Genomic DNA, 14621 nt, shown 5'->3' with positions numbered 1-14621 from the left:
TTTAATAAGTGAAAAACAAAGCCAAAGATCTTTTCAAGTGTCATTTTGCAAAAATAACAAAGATTGGGTTGAAAGTTGATAATTTTCGGTTTTGTGAGGGTTATAAAGTATTTATTTATTTATATAAAAGCTGATTTTTATGAAAATAATACTTTTCAAAGGACCAAAAACATAAAGTTTAGCTAATGGGCTTTAAATTTGGGCCTCACAGATTTTAGGGCCCAAACTTGCGAAAATGAAGAGTTTTAGGGACTGAAATTGTAAATTCATAAAAGTATGAGTCTAAAACATAAATAAATAAATTTCAGGGGTTGAAAATGATTTTATTACCAAATTGGACTAAAAATGCAAAGTTTTTAATTTTGAGGTCAAAATTGTAAAACTTACGGAAATTATGCCAAAAATGTAAACTTTTTTTACAAATAAAGGCTGGAAATGAAAAATACAATAGTTTTGGGCTGAAATTATTATTTAAATAAAGTTTGGGTCAAAATGTCAAGAAAAATAGTTTAAGGACCAAAAATGTAAATTTTCAGAAAAAAGGACTAAAAGTGTCATTTTTATAGATAAAGGGGCTGCAATGGTCAAACTAAATGCTTTTGGACCAAATCGACAAATATAAATTTTTGGGTGAAAAATATCAAGTTTATAACGTGTAGTTTTAAATATATATATATATATATATATATATATATATATATATATATATATATATATATATATATATATATATATATATATATATATATATATATATATAACCAAAGCTTTGTTATAAATCAAACGTTAGAGTAGTTTAATACTTCGAATAAACATTTCGCTTACAACAAATAGCTACATTCCGAACTTAAGATCATTAAATTATAAATGATTCAATGGTTGGGCTCAAAGATCTTCTATTCGTGCTATTGGGCCTTTATGACCCAATATCACGATTATTGGGCCCAATATAATCACACATGTTTGTTAGGCTTCCAGTGACCCAATTACATGCCTAATGGACCCTCAATGGCTTTTACATGTTGTTGGGCCTTAGTGGCCCATTTGCATTGCTAGTATGGTCCAAATCAATCATATGCTTGATGGGATAACATGTTCGTCGCATACTCGAGAGCCTATAATAACATACATGATTAGTGGGCCTCTGTTGCCCTCTTCTCTTCCTCTGTTAGGCTTACCTTTTATTCAAGTAAACATAAATCAGGTTGTTAAACAAGGTTATTCAATTTCAATTGGATTTAGTGGGAAATAACATTTGACACCAATAAGTGTCGGTCGTAGTCTGTAGTTATAACCAGAGTCTCTTGGACGGAGAGCGAGAGTTTGTATATAGATCTATACGGGGTGACTCCCCCACACCTAAGTTGTGACTACAGTTAGACTCGGCCAGTCTAGGGTGACAAAATCTTGGTCAAAACCGGCGTTTGGAAAAATGCCAAGACAGGTGAATTAGTCATCATTATGCATGGTTATAACGACTCACATAGAGATCCATTACCATCTAAGTAAAATGGAAATCATATTCATTCGTTGTGATGATACAATAATACAAAACTATCATACTATTTATATCGGAACACATCGGGTTTTTCGGGGGAACAACATTATTCACTCCTACATACAGCAACTATAATACAATAATCAATTTTGAATAACAAGCACTTTTAGTTTTTTTAAATCACATACATATGCACTTATGGGATCATCACATCTTTTTCGCAAACAAGTTTTGTACATAAAATATCGGATTTTCGGGGTTTTACAAACAATACAAACTAGTTTTATATCAAACATGCTTATGAACTCACCAACATTATATATGTTGACGTTTTCAAAACAACTTGTATTCTCAGGTAACTAGATAAGCTGAAGAAAATCACTAAACTCCAAGCATTTCGTACGACTAATACCGATCGTCAAGGGGTATTTAGTAGTCCTATAGTCGAGCAATAATATGAAAGTAGCTAATTTATATTTTTATATAAGTGTTTATATATATATATATATATATATATATATATATACACACACACACACACATATATATGTGATATTTATCATTTTTTGAAAATATAGAATGCTTTGCTTCAAGAGATCAATCAACAAACTCAAACTTCTTCTGAAGCAAGCGGTCTAACGTTAGAGGATATAAAAATTTGTTTTGAAAGAATATTGGGTGATTGACGCCACCATTAGAGGTATTGGGCGTAAATCTTCTATGTTTGTGTTTATGTATGATCAGGAGCAAACGCTGACACAACCACCACCACAATCACATATATTGTTATTTTAAGTGTATTTGGAAAGTACAATGATATAATGGAAAAATGAAAAAAAGTAGAATGTTATAATCATCTTGACGTTAATGTGTAAAGTAGAATGTTATAATGATATGTTGATAATTGTTAGTTTTGTATAGTGCAATGCTACAATGGAAAAATGAAAAAGGTACAATGCGATAATGTATATGCAATATTGTGTATGATGTAGTTTGGTTATAGTTTGATATGTTGGTATTTTTTAGTTTGGTAATTGTTAGTTTAGTATAATATAATGCTATAATGGAAAATTCAAAAAGTATGTTGTTATAATGTATATGCAATATTGTGTAGGATGTAATTTACTTATAGTTTGATATATTGGTATATTGTAGTTTGGTAATTGTTAGTTTAGTATAGTACAATGCTATAATGGAAAAATGAGAAAAAATTGCAATGATCTAATGTATATGCAATATTATGTATGATGTATGTTTAAGTGTATTTGGAAAGTAGAATGCTATAATGATATGTTGGTAATTGTTAGTTTAGTATAGTACAATGCTATAATGGAAAAAAAAAAAGTACAATGTTAACATATATGCAATAATGGAAAAAAGTACAATGATATTGTTTAGGAAACATGTTTAACTATATTTCATAAGTACAATGCTAAAATGGAAAAATTAAAAAAGAAGGTAGGATGCTATAATGATCATGGCCTTAATTTGTAAAGTAGAATGTTATTATGATATGTTGGTAATATATTTTTTTCTTTATAGTTGGACATGCTACAAACAATATTAAAAGACCCGGCCTGTAGTACGACACTGGAATAGTGGTTTCGATCGTTGCTGCCATGAATTAAAACAATGCGAATGAGGGGAATGACGATGATGAGTAGCTATTTTTTTTAGGATTTATAAAATTCTTTGTTTGGGTTAGTATTTAGACTAGTATTTTGGATATATATTGCACTATGTTTGGATGAGTTTTCTGGACCAGATGTTTGGATTAATATTTTGGACCGGATACCGTATATATTATTAAGTTGTTAATGTTTAGAACTATTTTTTTTTCAAAATAATGTTTTGTAGCAGCTTTTGTATTTTTTTATATTGTTTTTTCCAATGTTAATGTTAAATACTAAAAAAACGGAAAATACAATTAGTGGCGACGGGGCTTTAGCATGGACGACAGACATTAACATCCACGTAAAGCAATAATGGCGACATATTAACTATTGGCAGTGAGGCAACAACGATGACCTGTGGTGATGCATCACCGCAAAAACCATTAGAGGTGACATACCCGACTTTTAACGGCGATGTCTGTTACAGCTAATACTCGCATTTCTTGTGTGTGTGTGTGTGTGCGTGTGTGTATATATATATATATATATATATATATATATATATAGAGAGAGAGAGAGAGAGAGAGAGAGAGAGAAAGAGAGAGAGAGAGAGATTTAATTTTTACTTAGTTTAAATCATTAAATTAATATAAAAGATTAAAAAATATATATATATAAAAGCTATAATCGTCTTTTTATTTGGATAGAGACCAAAATGAGTAAAGGATCCACAATTAAAGCACTTGTTACCAAACATTAGAAAAACCATATATTTTTTACTACCATGTATTTTTGTCTTAAAAGAAAAAGCAACTTTAATCACAAATATTCGTCCAATAGCTTTCTGCAATTTATTATCTAGATTTTAGATACATTTAGGGTGGTTGGAAAAAGAATCCGGAGTTAAATAACCAAAACACCGAACTAAAGCGGTTTCTTATAAACTTTAAATTTTTATAAATAAAAGTTTGTCATCATAATTAAATAATACTAAAAGTGGATGACAACGATAGACTATAAAATACACAGATTCGTTTTGGTCCTGGAAAACATGAAACCTTTGACAGAGCAGAAGGCAAAACATCAAGGTTGAAACTTATACAAGAAAGTTAAACGTTTTAAGACCTGATGTTCATTTGTTTCCCAACCCTTGCCCCATGAGAACACGTGTTTTCGGGTTTCTCCTTTCATTTCCATCAATTAAAAACTCGACAGCGTTTAGACCTAGCCTTATACATGCTGTGTTGTTGGGATAAGCCATGTCTATTTAAAAAGTATAGTACATCGTTTCAGGGCATTCATCCTTGAGTGTCATTCCGATAAGCTATCTATATAGCATGAGACGTTTTACTAACTCTGTTCTGGATAGGTATGATTTTCTTCACTTCCAAATTCCATCCAGTCGCTGTTGATTTTCTAATCATATTCGGGCATACCTATGTTTACTAGCTTTTATTTGTTTCAGCAACACAATTAACCGAGCAGCCTCGAATACAAAATGGTTATATGACAGTCCAATCCATTCTCATGTAGAAGCCAAGCTGAGGTGCCTCTTGGTTGAATTAGGGAATGCTGATAGAATACTTGGAATCCAGGTTCATACCACTCCCTCCTCCAATATAGTTGTTTTACTAGTATATGACAGGTTGTAAGACTCCAAATTTCAAAATACAATAGACGATCAATAAGTTCCAAAATCTCTTAAATCAGTTGAAGTTTTTAATATTGTCTTAACTATCGTGGAATCCGTAAAATAAAACAAGGTATAAGTATAATCCTTGCAGTGTTATATTTCTTTGGAAGTCTTTCGGCGTGCATGATTAAACCTTCCCTTTGCAATTTCCATTTCCATTTCCCCAGCCATTTGCTATATCGTTTGCTAGGCCACACACAATTATAGTTTGAATTATGTAAACCAAGGGTGTTATGAGTTTGTGGTTTTCATGCATATAGACGTAGACGTCTATAAGTTTATAGTTTCATCATGCATTTCTAATTCTAAAGTTACTCTATTACGTTTCAACTGAAGACACAACTTAAGGAATATTTCAAATATCTAGAGAAAAAACCAATGATTTGTTTCCCTTTCCACTTGGCACAATGTGTCCGTTATGCTAAGCATTTATATATCCAACAAAATAGTAAAATGTCAAATCGTATCCATTCCGGTCACAATACATCCGTCATATGTCTAACTACCAAATACCCCATTAGTAGCCACTAAAGGTGTCATCTCGGATAGTAACAAACTAGATAAACAATTCCGAACACTTTTCATGCAACAACATTTATCACAAAGTATATTTGAATCAATAATTAATTAAAACTTTATAAATAGCTTATTATTGCATGATAGATATTTTCATGCAAGTAGTTACATAATGCACATGAAAACTCACCTCGTACTTGATAAACTTAACCGAAGCTTATTATGCTACCCCCAACATATATTCCACCAACACGTTTTCCTAAGGGAATCGTCTTACATGTTCATGATGTTTATTTCGATTAATTTTATTTTAAAACCCATAATTTGCTCCGGTTAAAAGCAGTTACACCTTGTTAAAATACTTAGTCAATGATATAGGAACTTAATTTAGTTTCACTATCTCATCAACGTACAACTTAGCTAAGTCCATGATGTATTAAACTTATTAGAGTTTAATGGATTGACACATCATCATTTTACTTACTATACAACTCTACATTAATTTTCCTACAAAGCATTGAACTTATTAGAGTTCAATTGAATATATATTTAATAGTTAAAAGGTTTTCTTTTTCCTATTGAAGAGTTCAATGATCATTGAACTCCATATCCATTGAATGCCAACATGACATCCCACAATGGTAGAGCTTAATCCATTGAATGTCAATTAGACATGTCACCTCATTCAACTCTCCCATTAAACTATGCATTGTGGATGCTCTGACCTTCATACACAATACACCTCTTTAATTGGAAAGAAGTTGGTCGATTTTGGTGATAGTGAAACTAAAGGGTTATGATGAAATTTTGATGATAGTGGATATACTAACTAAATCGACCAGCTTCTTGAAAATTAAAGGGACATAAGTGCTAGGAAGGCATAAGTGATCTTCATAATCGGATATCACAATAACTTGTAGCACACTAAATTTTAAAATATAATAGATAATCAACCATTTCCAAAATCTCTCACAATCAACTAAAATTCCTAATATTGTCGTAACTATAGTTAAAACAATAAATTAAAACAAGGTACTTGGAATGTTACATCTCTCTAGAACTCTTTCGTAATCTTCAATATTAAGACTTACCCTTTCCATTTACACTAACACTCGTTATATTGTTTCCTGTACATTTAAAATTTTCATTAAGTACCCATATGCATCTTTCTGAGATCATGTTTTTCATATATGCAAATGCTTACCGGATTGAATAAAAGAGTTTTATCATTCATTGCTTATTCAAAGCATTATGAGTGTAATTTTCAAATGAAGACACAATTTAAGGGCATATTTTAGATATCCTAAGAAGGAACCAATTGTTCGTTTCCATCTCACGTGTCACGACCCATCCGTTTTATATATATATATATATATATATATATATATATATATATATATATATATATATATATATATATATATATATATAATCGGGACGGGGTGGGTTGGGACGAGGATAACCACTCCCTGCCCCGAACCCGATAAAAACCTAATAAAGAACCGTTAGCCGACCCGAAATGATCGGGTTTCGGATTTCCCCATCGGGTTCAGGTAGGATTGGTTCGTTCATTTTGATTTTGAATGCCCTATGTGAAGATTAAAAAAATGTCCCAAAATTTTGGATTAGCAACGTATTAGCTCGATCATTTCAGGTAGGATTAGTTCGATCACATATAATATGTATATTTTCATTCGACGACATAAATTGGAGTTAGTTAGTGGTACCGACCTTGTATATTTATCTACCAACTAATGCAAAAATTACTAGTTTAGGGCTTAGGAAAGATAAACTAATGACACACTTATGTTTCAAAAGTTGCTAGTCGTAGGGCCATATGTGTAAATATCAGTTTTAATTCCCAAAAAAACAAAAAAAACTAACTGATCAAAAGTGTTGTAAAAACTGAAGACACACCTGTGTTTCAAAATTGATTAGTGGTAGGGCCATATGTGTAAAGACAACCCCCCCCCCCCCCCCCCCCCCCAAAAAAAAATCCCATAATACACTGGCGAGTGCCATTTTACGTAAAATTGTCCAAATATGGAAGTGCATCTCGACATGACGAATCGACGAAAAGGGTGCACCACATGCTCAAGATTTTCTTCTAGCTATCCTTATAGATGGGCTAGGCCAACATATGTCTCATGTGGAGTATCGTACTATCCTCAAATATCTACTCATGATCCCAATATTCCCAACCGACAAGATATGTCACAAAGCATGTTTGGACTCTTTTGGAGCGTATTCAGTTCGTTGTAAAGAACTATCAAGGTTCAAATACAGGTACGATATGGTTAGGGATGTTTTGTTTGACATTTTTAAGCATGTTGGGATTACCGCCATGAAAGAGACACATGTGAATTTCTTGACTGACGCGGCAGAAGGAAGGTCAACGCTAAGATCGGCTGACATTTAGATTTTTGGATAGGTCAGTTGGAGGGAATCATGCATGTGTGGACCTTATTGGGGTATCCCCTCTCGTGGGCTTGAGGGTTAGGGGTTTCACGACGAGATAGACTACTTTTAAAGCTGCTATAAGCAAAGTCACCAAACAAGAGAAATCATGTACAGAAAATCAACATGCGTTCATACCATTTGCATTTGATACGTTTGGTTCCTCATGTCGGATGCGGTGAAGTTTCTTAATAGAGTAAAGTCGATCATGCATATCAATGTTATATATCCTAGATCTATAGATGTAGTCTTCAAAAGAATTAGATTACCATACAAAAAGGTTTAGCGGCGCAGCTTGTTGCACGTTTACAATCTTACTCGTTGTACGATGATAAGTAATATATATTATTAAAAATGAAGTACTATTCTTTTTTAAAATACTCCTATTATTAGGAGTAAAGGTTACATTGATATTTTAAAAAAACAAAAACTAAGTAAAATCACTAATATTTCATCATTTCACCTATTTTTGGTTCCAACAAACGCATATTATCGAATCAAAACCACAATACACATGATCTAATGTTATTTGTACAACTAATTTGGATTTAAATAAGGAGAGCATGCCTTAACTGTCTACACAACTCCAAAAATCTTCAAGTACTTATTACTCCAATTTCCGCATAGATCGCATTTCCAGTGAGCATTCTACACATTTCTTGAGCTCATTATATTATTAAAGGTTACACACATTATGTCCCCACTCAATCTACATAGTAATCAAGTGTGACAATTTTGAATGTTAACACCCTTAATTTCCTCCTAATTATACTTAATTAATTTACTTAGTTACTGACATAGCAACTTTTATATATATATATATATATATATATATATATATATATATATATATATATATATATATATATATATAGTGTGTGTGTGATTTAAATAATATTTATTTATTTATTTGTGTTATCGCACTAGTAGTTTGAACAAAGATGTTGTATTATTTATCTCACCTTCAAACGATAATAATGGCCGATTTATTCTTATCATGCAAAATAACTCTAGAAGAAAGGTGTTTAACACTCTAGATAAACCATGTCGAACGTTTCCAGGACCCATCTTATTGAAGTTAAATCCCAGAATCCCAATGGAATATTTTGATATGACAGGTCTTTAAACCATGGCTTACATATACGAATTTGAACATCATCCGTTGTTGGGTTGCAACAAAAGAAGTTAAGCACTTCAGATAAATATCGAAACAAACTATGGTGAACTTATAGAATTAAGACTTCAAAAAAAATATAAGTCAAAGGAACACAACATTTAACGTGGTTCGGTCAAGGAGACCTACGTCCACGGGAGAACGAGAGAGAGAGAGAGAGAGAGAGAGAGAGAGAGAGAGAGAGAGAGAGAGAGAGAGAGAGAGAGAGAGAATATTTTATTAACTTCCTGGAACTATTACAAGGACTCAAAACTGTATCTTACTTTGAAATCTCATAGAAATCTAGCAATTTTACAATGATGGAAGATGAGCCTAACCATGGAAAACCCTAATTATGATGGGCCAGGCCTATCCATAACTAGCCCATGAAGAGGTTGCCTTAAATCATCTGCGAGCATCTTCCATGAGCATCATCCGCGAGTATCTTCCATGAGCATCATCACGAGCAACTTCCATGAGCGACGCCATGTGAGCAACATCACGTGAGCAACTTCCATGTGCAAAATCGAGGGAGCAACTTCCATGTGCAACATCGAGGGAGCAACTTCCATGAGCAAAATCGCGTGAGCAACTTCTATTAGCAACATCGCATGAGAAACTTCCACGAGCAACATGTTTCTCCAAGTTGCTCCAAGGTGCCCCAAACTCCCTTTTAGATGATCCGTTCCTTTGGCACTTTATCCATTCCTTTGTCAGATGATTCGATGCATTCTCAGATGATATGTTCCTTTAGCACATGCTTTATGAACTCTAAGTGATCCATTGAGTTCAAAGTCTTCCATTGAACTCAAAATGCTCCATCCAAGTGTTCCACTTGATTCTACACGCCATGTTGGACAAGACTTCATACCCTAATGGTTGCTAGCTTCAAGTAGGATTGTGCGAAGACTAAAAGTAGGTCCCAAAAACTTAGATTAGCACGGATTAGCAACTGATTGAGAGTAATTAACGGCAGATTATTGACAAATTAATATTTCGGTCCCCTTTACGACATACGTTGTACGGTGACACACCTGACACGTCGTCAACTCCGACCCTCGCTCCCAGTATTGTTAGGGCTAAAAAACCCTAGAAATATGTCTAGTCGATTGAGTTTAGTCCATGTATAATTAGTTTACATTAATATTACTTGTGTTGTGTTTCATGTGCATTCAATTACATATGTTTTAAACACATTAATACCCTTTGTCCTTAAAACCAAATATGGCAAATATTAAATAGTATGCTAACAATCATCATCTAAAATATCCCTATAAAACATTTAGTGGAACAGTGTATAAGTGGTTTGTCATATTAGTTGTATTGCCCTTGGCACATGTTCGCTAGACCGAAATGAGGGGCAAAAATTGCAATTTTTTCCTATCCGTGAGATAGAGATTAGCTCTCAATCTTGCATTTTGCAAATCATGTTAAAGACCTCCATATCCTCATAATGAAAATAACATTAGAAGACTTGTTCAAGTGGAAAGATTCATTTACTTTATTACTTGTACCATGTTTGGCATTCATTTGACTTGGACAAATGTGGCATGATTATTGCAACTTTCTGCCCCATCGAGAAAAGTGGGACATGACTTAACTGTGTCAAAGAGCTTAGTGTACTCGTTATATATTTTCATCATCGAAAATAACCATAGAAAGTGTCTCTTGCTCGTTGCTCCAACTTTATCCATATAACTATAATTAATACCCTTTAATCGTTCATACTGGCAACGTTACTTTGTAGATTGGGGCGTGCTATTAAAAACCTAGCTTGAATTAGTATTTTTTTTACATGTCATTAATAACATCAGTGTACATGAGTTATACATTTTGTAATCACTAAAAATCTGGTTTATGTTTCTTAGGTTTGTGCCTACAAAGACGGGCAAGTGATCATTGATACTACAGCTGGAGTGCTGGGAAAAGACAACCCTCGTCCAGTTCAACCTGATTCCTTATTTCCTGCTTTCTCAGTAACTAAGGGTGTCACAGCAGGAATGATACATTGGTTGGCTGATAAAGGGTATCTTCGTCTTTTATATTTTTAACATTAATGAAGGAAGTTATCTGGCATAATGTCAATCAAGGAAATAAAAGCAAATATGTATTTTCATTTTAGGAAACTAAACCTTGATGAAAATGTCGCAAACATTTGGCCAGAGTTTGGTACAAATGGGAAGGATCAGATAAAGGTTCTCCTCGTTCAATTGTTTTCCCTCCTTATTCTTAATGTTATCGTTACTTACCTGATTTCACTAGAGAAAACATTATTAAAAGACTCTCACGACATAAAAGAGGTTTGTTTAGAGTGGTATCTTTTTAGAAAAACACTATAGTTATAGTCTCAACAATCATAACGTGGGAGTTTTAATTCCATAGTTGATTGGCTCCTTATGGTATGCTCTATGTCGTCCATATAATGGGCCATTGTGTATCCTAAACTCTAAATCCCAAACTATGGATTCGGAAGGTTGGTGTTGGCCAATTAGGGTTGTCGGAAGAATAACATATTTGTAGAAAAAAAAAAAAAAAGGAGAAACAATTTAGTGTGATATCTTAGGACAATCTCTTTATTTGGTAGCATTTTGTTGTATATTTTCTTTATTAGGTGTGAGACCCATGTATTACATGAGTTTAATTAAAAAAATATAAAATTTTTAACAATTTGAAAAGTTTGAATTTATAAGAAAAATGAGAAAAATTTTGAATTATTAAAATTAATGAAGCTTTAATGTATTGAATACATTACATATATAAACTGTTTCTAATAAATAGTTACATATATATTACCTTACATATTATATCTGGAATTTTAATTTAATAAAATGAAAAATACAATAAAATGACAAGTGGAAAATAAATAATTTAAAAATTCTAGAAAATATCATGTATCCGAATGAAAGAGAAGAAAACATGTGACAAAAAACTTTCATTTATTATAGTAGATAAGGTTTTAATTGTATATCCATATTCAAAGGGACCGTCACCTTTCCTTTCTCTTGTAGGTTCATCATATACTAAATCATACATCTGGTTTGCACAACGCTCTTGCTGACAATACTAGAAATGATCCTACATTATTTTGTGATTGGGATGAGTGTGTAAAACGCATTGCGAAGGTTGCACCAGAAACCGAACCTGGCCGTGATCAATTATATCATTATCTCTCATATGGTTGGCTATGTGGTGCAATAATTGAGGTAAGATAACATGCATCATCTATGTTTAGGGCTCTTTTTATTGATGAGGATGAACAAAACCTTTACGTGTTCTACACCGACAAAAGATTTAGACACAGTCCATGTCCTACCTTGTTCCATCTTTTTGTGTAGGAAAAAGAATACATTTTATCCTATTGAGATTGGTCCTGGTCTCCATCGACATGCACATGAAATGAAGTACAACCTATCCTTCGATCTTCTGTCTTGAGTAACAAATAGGCCATTGGTGCCTTTTGTGTTATGCATGACATGAAACATGAATGGAATAACAACATATTTTCATGTGTTCATTCATTTCGGTCATCTATATATGCATTCTTGAATGTGCAGCGTGCATCCGGAAAGAAGTTTCAAGATGTTCTTGAGGAAGCTTTTGTTCACCCACTAAACGTGGAAGGAGAATTTTATATAGGGATTCCTTCTGGTGAGATTCATGAAAAACTCAACGAAGAAAGGCTTTGTACATTTGTTTATATTACTTTAGCCATTTAAACTATTTTACGTAGGAATTATTATACTATTATATTTTTGACCATATAAATAATAAGCTTTTCATAGTGGCCCTTAAAATTGCAACTTCCTTGATCAGAGTTTCATCATGATATTGATTTAGACACTAATTTAAGCTGTGTTTTTATGATTATTAGGTAACAGGGCAATGCTTGATTTTTTTTACTTTAAAAAATTAATAAATTAATCATGATTAGTTTATTCTTAGAGTAGAACTTTTTTTTTGTACGTCTTGTCCTGCCTCATATATAGTTCATAAGAAGTTTATGATTTATATGAAATTCAGGTGTGGAATCTCGTCTGGCAAATCTTACGTACGATAGAAATGAATTCCATACGTTTTCAGATCTAATCGCAAAGTGTAAGTACAGGACTGCCATACCTTCCTCATTCTTGCCTCACATACTTGAAAACCTCATTTCCTTAGCAGACAAGCTCAATGTCCGCCGTGCTATATTACCAGCCTCTAACGGACACTTCTCGGCCCGTGCATTAGCCCGCTACTATGCCGCCCTTGTGGACGGTGGTACGGTCCCTCCTCGCCATTCCTCCTCCCTCCCACCACTTGGAAGCCACCCTCACCACCCCACGTTCCCCTCCAAGAACCAGAAAGATGAAACAGACGCCACAGGTGATGAAGTCGAGACTAAAATCTTTAGCAACCCAAAATCAAAACTTCATGATGCGTTCTTGGGAAACGGAAAATATAAGGATTTAATCTTACCGAAAGGAAAATTTGGACTTGGGTTTAGGAAGGTTTGCACGATGGATGCATGTTCGACGATTGGGTTTGGCCACGCAGGGTTGGGTGGGTCCATGGCATACTGTGACATTAATAACAGGTTTTCTATTGCGGTGACTCTGAACAAGTTGTCTTTCGGGGATTTGACCGGAGAGATAATCCGGTTTGTTTGCTTGGAACTTGATCTTCCTGTACCGAAAGATTATGGGAGATCTTGTAAGTTCATGGAGAAACCGGTGTTCAATTAAAGGTGCTTTGATGGAAACAAACGTGCTCATAGTATTCGAGGGAAACTTTACTTCTATAGTATTCATGTATTTTATTCATGTATTTTTATAGCAATTTTGAGTAAACTGGTTTTAAGGAAGTATACAATTGTTGTGTATAGCGATCTTCTCTTCACTCATTTGCGCATTAAATTTATTTTTGTTCTTGTCGTGATTAATGTGATTTCAAAGCCGAAAAGTTATATATTGTGGTTGCACAGTAGTTAAAAAGAATATATATTGTGGTTGAATAGTAGTTAAAAAGATTATACACGTCATGTATTCTATTTTATTTTTGTTCTTGTCGTGATTAATATGTGACAGTAAGGCCTTATGGTATGGTCATCACCAGAGCTTCCGTGGTCTATGTGGTCACTAACCACAAATATGAACACCATCCCATAGTGTTAGTAGTGGAACACTTTCGTGGTCATATGTAGTGAGGAGCACGGATCACCACACTTAATCAGCTTCATTCTCTCTCTATTCTTCTCTATCTCTCTTTATCTTTTTCCATCTCTCTTTACAATTTAATTAATTAAAAAATATATTTTTTTTATTTTAATAATCAAAAAATAAGAGGGATATAATGGTGAGTATTTCAACCTTTTAGTGGTAGCTAGTGGTGATGACGTGACACCCACCACTATAGTGGTTAATGATGGGTATAACGGATGACCTAAGATGAATCGAATGAATTGCATAACATCAGAAGATATCTATAAATAGATACAAAAGATACAATAAAGGAATGACAAAACTTCAAAAATGGTCCATGTGGCTTCCAAAAATATCAAGTTTAGTCTCTAAGTGCCTGTGGTTTCAAAACTTTTAACAAATAGTCATTTTCGCTAACTCCGTTAGCTTTTCACCGTTAAGTGAAGGGTATTTCTGTCTTTTCACTATTACAGGGACCATTTTTTAAGCTTTGCCCTTATTTAAAAAAAAG

The 14621-nt window shown here is 33.3% G+C and overlaps 1 protein-coding gene across 1 annotated transcript; it reads left to right on the top strand.

Annotated features, from left to right (window-relative positions):
* Positions 1-4327: 4327 nt before the first annotated feature.
* LOC111890445 (uncharacterized) lies at positions 4328-13885 on the top strand. The gene is made up of 7 exons (XM_023886563.3): positions 4328-4480; positions 4577-4706; positions 10799-10956; positions 11053-11125; positions 11939-12133; positions 12485-12578; positions 12951-13885. The coding sequence occupies exons 1-7, from the start codon at positions 4449-4451 to the stop codon at positions 13652-13654; spliced, it is 1386 nt and encodes a 461-aa protein (XP_023742331.1). The 5' UTR covers positions 4328-4448; the 3' UTR covers positions 13655-13885.
* The last annotated feature ends 736 nt before the right edge of the window (positions 13886-14621 follow it).

The sequence above is a fragment of the Lactuca sativa genome, chromosome 5, assembly GCF_002870075.4.
Source record: "Lactuca sativa cultivar Salinas chromosome 5, Lsat_Salinas_v11, whole genome shotgun sequence".
Classification (NCBI taxonomy): domain Eukaryota; kingdom Viridiplantae; phylum Streptophyta; class Magnoliopsida; order Asterales; family Asteraceae; genus Lactuca; species Lactuca sativa.
Note: the sequence above shows the minus strand (reverse complement) of the source record. Positions and strands in the feature narration are given on the sequence as shown.

Bases quoted from the DNA above. Each gene is read 5' to 3' on its own strand.
- LOC111890445 (XM_023886563.3), top strand. From the start codon at position 4,449: ATGAGACGTTTTACTAACTCTGTTCTGGATAG. The intron at 4,481-4,576 runs GTATGATTTTCT...TATTTGTTTCAG, and splicing joins ACTAACTCTGTTCTGGATAG to CAACACAATTAACCGAGCAG. The intron at 11,126-11,938 runs GTTCTCCTCGTT...TTTCTCTTGTAG, and splicing joins ATGGGAAGGATCAGATAAAG to GTTCATCATATACTAAATCA.